General features: G+C 36.3%; 1 protein-coding gene across 1 annotated transcript in view; it reads right to left on the bottom strand.

The window, feature by feature from the left end:
* Positions 1–479: 479 nt before the first annotated feature.
* The window catches only part of prlra (prolactin receptor a), a 31,169-nt gene continuing 22,384 nt past the window's right edge, over positions 480–9,264 (bottom strand). The window contains exons 5-9 of the mRNA XM_039688324.2: positions 8,012–8,178; positions 7,104–7,245; positions 5,458–5,554; positions 4,545–4,614; positions 480–3,560 (exon numbers count right to left, since the gene is read on the bottom strand). Coding sequence (XP_039544258.2) covers positions 2,580–3,560; positions 4,545–4,614; positions 5,458–5,554; positions 7,104–7,245; positions 8,012–8,178 — 1,457 coding nt within the window. The 3' untranslated portion in view covers positions 480–2,579. The remainder of the gene's footprint in view (positions 3,561–4,544; positions 4,615–5,457; positions 5,555–7,103; positions 7,246–8,011; positions 8,179–9,264) is intronic.

The raw sequence follows: 9,264 nt of genomic DNA, 5'->3' as shown, positions 1-9,264 counted from the left end.
AAATATGCAAATCCATTATATAAGCATTAATTAGATTTGATAAACTATAATAAAATTCAGTAATAACACAATAAGTTTAATTAATCTTAGTTTAAGTTCATTTCAATATACATTATTAAAATCAAATGTATTTGATAACATTATTAATGCACCGTAAACTGTATGTTTATTAACTCAAATTAACAAAGATTAATTAATACTGTAACAGATGTATTGCTCATTGTTAGTTCAAGACAGTTAATACATTAACTAATGTTAACAAATGAGACCTTGTTGTAAAGTGTTACCAGAAATAATAGGTTATATCTATAGGCTGAAGTCGAATTATTATTATTTTTTTTTAGCATAATAAATTATTTTCTACTAAGCAATATTTTTCATGACTAATATGGTTTACTGTACGTGTGTTGACTGATTTGGTTAAATGTGTTTAAGGGCAAAATAAAAAGCCACCCCATAATAACCACTCAAACTCCTGAAACAGTCTGAACATGTTTTAATGGTTTTGCTATGCGCTTTCACAAATAATGTTTGTTATGGAAAAGCAGAACACAATAAGGATGTATTACAGAAAATGTAGATTATTCAACTTACATGGTTAACATCAAAAGTTTCATTTCAGCACCTCTAGTTGTTTGAATTCATAAAAAAAGAGACATAATGAAAAAAATCAACATCATTTTAACTAGACATATTCTTAGTGTATAACAAAATAATGGTTTTGAATTGACATTATTTTAATACAGCAAATGTTGATTGAATTGGGTTTGGTATATTGAAAAAATAATGCTATATCCACATGCCTTTTCTCTGATAGCTTACACACTTACAGAAATATTATTTCGCACTGTTGTCCTGAGAATTCACGTTAAATTCACGATGCTGTTTCAAACACACGTTTAGTAGATTTTCCATTGCCTGAGATAGCAATCTATTAAAGAACTGATGCCTTACTCTGTCAATGCAGATTTATTATGCACGGAACTGAGAATGTATGACTGTTGAACAACAAAGACATAAAAAATGTTATGCTACTCACAAATCAACAAAGTTAGATTATAGGATGATTTATACTGTATGGCTTAGGCAAACCCAACAAAACTATTTATCTGTAATATCTGTTACATATAAATGCATTTCTACATATTATATAACAATTTCATTTATTGTATATTTACATGTACACTTTAGACATAAACAGATTTAGTGTGTTTAACTCCTTCCAACAAATACACACCAGTCTTCTCTCAGATATTTCTGCATAAAATAAGGCAACTTGGAGTTTGACTCTTGCACTGGCAAGGGCCTATTTTGTTAACTCGTCTCCATGTAACTGGTTTTAATGGTTAGTGATTTGTGCATCAACAAGATAATAACTATCTGGTTATTTTGGAATGAATTAGTTTTATAAATTGTTTTTAGATTTTCTTTTTTATATCAAACATAAAAAAATATGCAATGCTGAATTAATGGCTACCTAGGCTACAGATTTGGAAAAATAGATTCTCACAGGGTTAACATTCAGAGAAACACAAATTCTTACAGCGAATAATTTACTTGGACAAACTGGGAATTCATTTTTTTTTTTATTGTTGTGCCTTTGTGTTCAAAATCAGCGCCAATAACATTTATAATAAATACATTCGGCAGAAGTGTTTAAGCGAGTTTACCTCCACCTGAGAGTTGTAAATATCAAAGGCAAATTTGACAGTTTACAATCAGTTTAAATCCCTTTTCATGTATTTATATTTGCATGAGTGCACCTAAAATATGAAGACATTTTGAATTGTACGGCGGAAATTACACTGTTTCCAGAATGAACACCATAATATGCAAGTATATACTATTAAACTAAAAATTTTAAATTAATTAAACATGAACACTTTAAATACCCATGAGATTATCATGTAAAGGAGGGGGAGGGGCTATCAGGCAGACTCCGATGCTGAATGACAAAATAACCTTACAAAATTCATACACAGCACGGTTGAGTAAATAGCGCATAAGTGCATAGTGTATAATGCATTGTTTGAGACACAGCTAAAGCCTAAATAGCTATTTTGCTTTTGGGTAACATCTAGCCAAAAGTGAAAATTGTACCAGAGACATATTAAAGCTACACTGTGTGATTTTTACCCCCATCTAGCGGGGAAAATTTATATGAGCATCCAGTGAATATTAGTTTCTGTTCCTCTCAATTCTGATTTCGTTTTAATTCCTACGGTGGCTCCTATGTAGTCCAAGATTAACATGGCTTCCGGTTCGATCTCGTCCATGAGTGTTAACTCAAACGTAAACGCGAAAGGCGAAGCTTGAATTAACGGTATGTCCCTCTTTGGCTAATGTACTTTCAAGATGGAGGGGCAACATGGCGACCGACATTAGAACCCCTTACCCGTATGTATTTTCAATGGCATATTATGCACTCACAAATCCTCTTTCTTAAACCAATGTAGCAAGATAAAGCGCTTCTTCTAGGGCTTGGCATGAGCTGTTGACAGTCTTAGTGTTTAGGATATTGTTTTTGCTGTAGTCGAGGCGGATCCCATCTCTGCCTCTATGCACTGGACCACTATGCGCTAGTAGGATGGCATCAAGACTGTTGAATCCACATAACCGTTTACCATCACCCTCACGCCTTCCTGTGGCATGGGACAGTACGATTGCTGGACGGCAGGTTTGCGGGGGTGAGGTGGTTGCTGGCTTGTGCAATGATCAGCCTGGGTGTAATCGTCCACACACTGATGATGGGACGTTTCCCTTTGAAGAAACAGAATATTGTCCGACGTCACTTCTTTGACCTTGCTGTAGTCCTCCCCGATGCGATCGGACCCTTCAGCCTCACGGTTAGGGTCTGAAAGTGGCCTAAGCAGTAGCATATTGTCCGGGTTGACCCTCTGCACCTCTAAGTATTCCAAGGAATGTGACGGAGGGACGCAGTGAGCAGGAGAGTCGGAGCCGTCCCGATTGAACTGGTTGTAGCTTTGGGAATGTGGGCAGGCCGGCTTGCTGAAGCGTCCCTCCTGTAGCGGGATGTCCTGATGGTGAAGCTGATGGTAGTTGCCTGCTGTTGCGTGTGGGGACAGATGGCTAAGGATCTCTGGGACGCTGTGGTAGGCCGGTTTCGCAGCTCCTACTTGGTAGTGTTGGTGAAGTTGAGGTTGGGGAGACGAAAACACAATTGGCCAGGTCTTGACACGTCCATCGGGAGACTCTGGAGAACTGGGTTCAGGGCCCTGGCTTTCACTGCTTTCAGTTGAAGCCCAGCTCGTTTCTCCATGCTGGCTATATTGATGTTGATCGTTTCCGCCTCTTTCCCGTCCATCCGTGCACTTCTCCAAGAGCAGGGTGCGACTGTCGCAACTGCCCCGGCCGGAGTCGCAGTCCGATGGGCTTTTGGACTTCATGCATTCCTCTAATAGATCTTTACCATCCAGTACCAGCTCTTGCTCCTCATTGTCATACACCTCGAGGTACTCCACCAGTAAGTCATCATAATCGGTGGTTGGAGGGAAACCTTGGATCACCAGAGAATTGAAAACTTCCTCGGATTTCCCGCTCTATAAAGAAAGCAAAGCATTATTTTTGAAATAACTGCCAAAAAATGCAATGAGCCTGTGTCACACTTCCGGTCTTCCAGAACTTCCGGTCAACAGTATTTTTCGATAAGGATTTAGATTATCAGCCCTAATGTCTAAACCATCCGAGGTAGACTGACCGCAAGCTATGAGGTTGTGAAACGAAGGTTTTTGCTCCTGTTGAAGCTATAAGTTTGTATGAAATCAACCTTGTTTAAAAAAAACATGTTTTATCCGCGATCTTATGAAAAAAACTACACTACCCACAATCCTAAGCGTAGTAGCAACGTCTACTGATTGGTCCAACTTTCATTGGACCAATAGAACAGAAACAAAACAACATAAAATCAGGCCTGTTTCTCTCTCGATCTGCCGTCGTCGCTCCTCATTTTATGCATTCGCTCCTCTGTGAGAGACACGAGACTGGCACGCGCCTCACAGGTGTCTCACTCACGCCAACAGCCAACTAACTAGACATTTTTTGGTGAAATGAATTTCAAACTCTGGTGACAGCTAAAGTTAGACGGAAGAGTGATTTCTCTGTTTGCGCTGTTCCGGATTAGTGGGTGTGGCTTGCGGATCTGTGCAATGTGGTGCATTGTGGGAGTTGTTGTCTTACATACAAATGCGCCCTCGGTTATTTTCTGTCTTTTCTCGGTCAAGACTCAAGACTCAAGACCCAAGAGGGCACCAAATTCAAAAATTCGTTTACATTTCGACTACATATATGATCCACTTTCAATAAAGATTAATGTTGAAATGGGTGAAATGCTCCTTTAAATAAATTCAACTTTAATAGTTAAAAAAACATGTGACGTTTCCTCGATGGTGACCGAATCTTCAACGCTGAACTAGCTTGAGCTGAATAATGACACTATGGACACTTCTATTTTTAAAGCTAACTTGAAAACTTTCAAAGATAATTTGGAAACTGGCTCTGAGTTCCACGAGTGACCGTTTTATTACCTTGAGCAGCTGTTTGTCGAATCCTTTAATTTTCGGTCCAGGAACAGGAGGCAGCAAACAAAGCTTCACACTGAATGCAAATATATTTGGGAGGAAAAAAAAAAGTGAGATTCTAAACATTTATAATGAATTGCTCAAAATAAATTTTAGTAGATAAAATGTAATCGTTTGGATAAACACTTATTATATTTTCCAAAGGTGTTTGATAGTAATTGGTCTTCATTTCTCTCTTAATGCATGGTTAAGAACAATGTCTATCAACAAATGCTTTTCATGCATGATCATAATATTATAAGCATTATGGATATACTGAACATGGATTTATCTACAATACGGAACAAAAGCTTCCACGTGTCCCGACAGGTTTAAGAGATTAATTTTGGGTCCCATTTGTTCTTATTGAGAATCCCTCACATTATTTGACAACGTAATTAGTCTATTTAAATCTATATAGAGAGAAACTGGCCTAAAATCTACATTTGAGAGTGAAGTGAAGTACTGTAAAATCTGGATTAATCCTCTAATGGCAGTTTAATCCTTCATAATAAGTATTTGTCAGCAAGAACATTGATGTGTATAAATAGCCAGAGCAAATTTGATTTCAATCACACTAATATGTATGAATGAACTAACAGGTATTTGCCAATGCCAGGATAAAATCAGAATAAAATGCAAAACTAAATAGATGAGATATCAACCCAGCAAAATATATCTGTAAACAAAAACAATACATTCATTTCCCTAAAGGTACATTGTAAAGAAAAAAATAACTTTGCACACAAAGAACATGTCCCTTTAGGGGCTCCATACATTTACAATAAAGTAAAATATATATAAAATGAAATAAAACAAATTTAAAATAAAATAAATTTAGGACTGAGTGGTGGAAATGTTTCAGGCTCAAAAAACACACCTGTTTCTATTTATGTTTAGCGCCCAGGTGAGGATGAGGACGAAGAAGACAGAGAAAACCATGATTATGATCCACAGCGAACGCTCTCTGGGTATATCTACACAGCACAAACACAAAAACAGGAAATGGTGATGAATAGAGTGCATCTCCACTGCAATTTGTTTTCTACGTATGATGACACTAGATTGGGGTGACACAGTACTACCAAAAATTAAAAAGAACAGGATAAATACAGGGTAAAAATTGGGTCACGGCATTAAAAAAAATGACCAAAAATACTATTAAAAAAACTCTCAAAATAAACGAATTAGACCAGTGTGGTATGTGAAAATGCTGTGAGCTGTAAACAGGCTGATCTCTGACTCGTTTTGCTCTATTTCATGCTTGCCGTAGTCAGGTGCGTCTCCCTCCGGGCCTGACTTTCCTCGGAAGCTCCAGGGCAACTGAGGCCCAACAGGAGCTGCAGCACAAAAGCATGCGCGGCTGAGGTTATGCTAGCCGGGTAAAGATGAGGTCACGACTCCCTGGAGAAACTGAAAGCCTGTTGGTACTCCCTATAGAATTGTCTGCTCTGTTAGATACATATCCGGAGAACAGATTTGTTCTCAAGCTCAGCGGGAGACCATAGAAACACAGAATATGGTCCTCAAACGGCTCTCTGGCGGTGCTGCATGATCATTTAATAGACTTCAAGATTACCTCAAACTACTGGACCAGAAATGTTTTGTTTCTCTTACATGTGTTTAAGCTGAAAAGAGGGCACATATTTTCAGATGTTACCATTTTTCGCATCATTACTGGTGCAGGTTTTTATTTTTTAGCAGCTGGCAAGTTGAACAGTTTGAGAACTCAAGATATGGGTATATTATTGGGTAAATATTATCAAATGTGAGTTAAACTAGAAAATAATGTTTGTGAATAACTTTTCAACTCCAATTGTTATGCTGATATGCTGCATTTAATTTGTAATAGTTGTATTATATTTCCATAATGCAGAAAACAATCAACTTTATATCAACATAAATAAAAATAAAAATAATATAGACAGAGGGTCAAACGTTTGGAGTAATTAGTATTTTTAATGTTTTTTAAAAAAAGTCTCTTATGCGCACAAAAGCTGCCTTTACAGTAAAAACAAGAATTTAGCTAAATATTCTTATATTTTAAATGAAATATTTTATAACTATTTAAAAATGTCATTTATTTCTGTGATGTCAAAGTTGAACATTTCTTATTATTATCAATGTTGAAAACAGTTGTGCTTGCAAAACAAATTTTGTGGAAACAGTGATGCACTACAATTAACATGTTTGGGGGAAGATCTTTTAGAAAAGAAAATAATAATAATTATAAAAAAATATATTTTTTATTCAGCAATATCATCAAATTGATAGTCACTTTGAAGTGTTAGTAAAGACATTTATAAAGTTACAAAATATTTCTATTTCAAATACATGCTGTTCTTTGGATCTTTCATCAAATAAAATGTATTACAGCTTCCAACATTGATATATATACACGTATATATTCTACAGCATTTTTAAACAAAAACACTCAAAGATTAAAATCTCAAAAAAAAAAAAAAAAAAACCTATACAAAAATGTATAATAACCAAATTTAAAAATTTAAAAGAAAAAAGACTTACAGTCAGGCATTTTGACATAGCTGGTTTGGGTCCACTCACTCCAGAAGCCATGATCAGGTTTACATCGCACCTGCACCATGTATTCTTTACCAGGGTGAAGACTGAACACATTATAGTACTTCTGCATGCCGGCATCATACTTCTACACACACATAAAGAGAACACTTAAGATCAATATGAAAATATATTAAATATATTTAATTATTAACAATAACTTTCTTCATTTATTTATCAATAAAATGCCTTAAAAATAAAGAATATACAATATTCTGCATATTGCAAAATATGTTGGTCGAATTCAGATCAAAATAAATATTTTCTTAAATGTTTATGCAGTTAACTCTTAAAATCAAGACAACTGCATGTGTTGTCTCAGTTCATTGAGCCAATATTCTCGCTCTCAGGTTAGTCTGTCACTAGGCAATCATTTATGTTCATGCCTCTGTCTTACTGAAGTACAGCCTTTGGGGTAAAAAAAGCAAAAAAATCTGGTTTGATCTAGTCCCTGTTGTTCTGCACATCTAGCCTCCCTCAGGTTCCTGCAGACTAATGAAGACATAAATCCAGGCAGTGACAGTCAATGATTAAACTGCTTTCAGTAACAGCTTATTTAATGTTGAGCCACTGCCTGTCCAAATGCATTCCATTCATTTAAGATCTCGGATAAAGTCACAAACAAACAACCGTTAACTATTTTCTAGCCTAGTTGTTAATATTTAAAAAGCTCACATTCAACAAGTCATATGGAAACACCAGTCCATCATATCAAGAAAACAAGCGTGTAAAGTACTGTTGTGAAGATGGCAAACTGCATTCTAGTTGATTCCTCTAGGTGGCGCAAATCTAAATAGTCCAGTCCATAAATCTAGACTAATCGATCATCAAACATAATTATTTTTTCAACCCACCTCCCATTCTTTATCTTTTTCTTGTTTAACTCGTAGCTGGTAAAGGAGCGTGATCCACCCTGAGCGGGTGTCTGCGGTTCGTGGTTTCTCCCAGGTCACTCTTACAAAAGGACCCTGGTCTTCATGGACCACTACGGCTGTGACGTTCTCTGGAGTGTTTGGTTGAACTGTGGGTGAAATAGAGAGGACAGGAGAGGATAAGCAAGAGGTAAACCTACTAATGTGATAATATGATCCAGAAACATTAGAAAAAAAGGGTTCATTGTGGTTCTATATATGAACCATAGGGTTCTTTACTCTATAATGACAAGAAAGTACCCTTTTGGCACAAAGGATCATCATAGGCTATTATTCATTCATATATTACATTACTCTGCAACATTTTGTAGTTGTAACTGTTGTGGTAATAAAATATCACATTTAATGTCACATTTTAATCATGTTGATTTTTGGAGGAGAAAAACTGAAATGGCACTCTTTGTGTGATATTGATTAACGATATAAAATGATATAAATGTATACTGTACATTTTCTAACCCCCATATCTTGAATTTTGTGATCATTCACATGAATTCATAAATGCATTTTAGGGTCTTGATGTTTGTCAATAATATGAAATAATTAATCCGGAAAGGACAAAACAAATGATAATGAATGAACCCAAAAGGTTCCATATAGAACCTTTTTCCTGGTTACAAAGAAGCCTAAATTATTGTTATTATTGAACCCTTAAAATAATATATAGAACCTTTTCTTCTAAGAGTGTGTGATAAAACCGTGAGGCAATTCATTAGGATTCCTCGATGAACAGAAAGTTCAGTAGAACAGCGTTTGAAATAGAAATATTTTGTAATACTGTAAAATCCTTGCTGTCACTTTTGATCAGTTGGATAAAAGTATTAATAAAAAAAATTTTTAAAAACGGACTCCAAACTTTTTAATGGTAGATCATGGCATTTTGAATACACTCACCGGCCACTTTATTAGGTACCCCATGCTAGTAACGGGTTGGACCCCCTTTTGCCTTCAGAACTGCCTCAATTCTTCGTGGCATAGATTCAACAAGGTGCTGGAAGCATTCCTCAGGGAGTTTGGTCCATATTGACATGATGGCATCACACAGTTGCCGCAGATTTGTCGGCTGCACATCCATGATGCGAATCTCCCGTTCCACCACATCCCAAAGATGCTCTATTGGATTGAGATCTGGTGACTGTGGAGGCCATTTGAGTACAGCGAACTCATTGTCATGT

This window comes from Pimephales promelas, chromosome 19, assembly GCF_988280905.1.
Source record: "Pimephales promelas chromosome 19, fPimPro1.hap1.1, whole genome shotgun sequence".
Lineage (NCBI taxonomy): Eukaryota > Metazoa > Chordata > Actinopteri > Cypriniformes > Leuciscidae > Pimephales > Pimephales promelas.
Note: the sequence above shows the minus strand (reverse complement) of the source record. Positions and strands in the feature narration are given on the sequence as shown.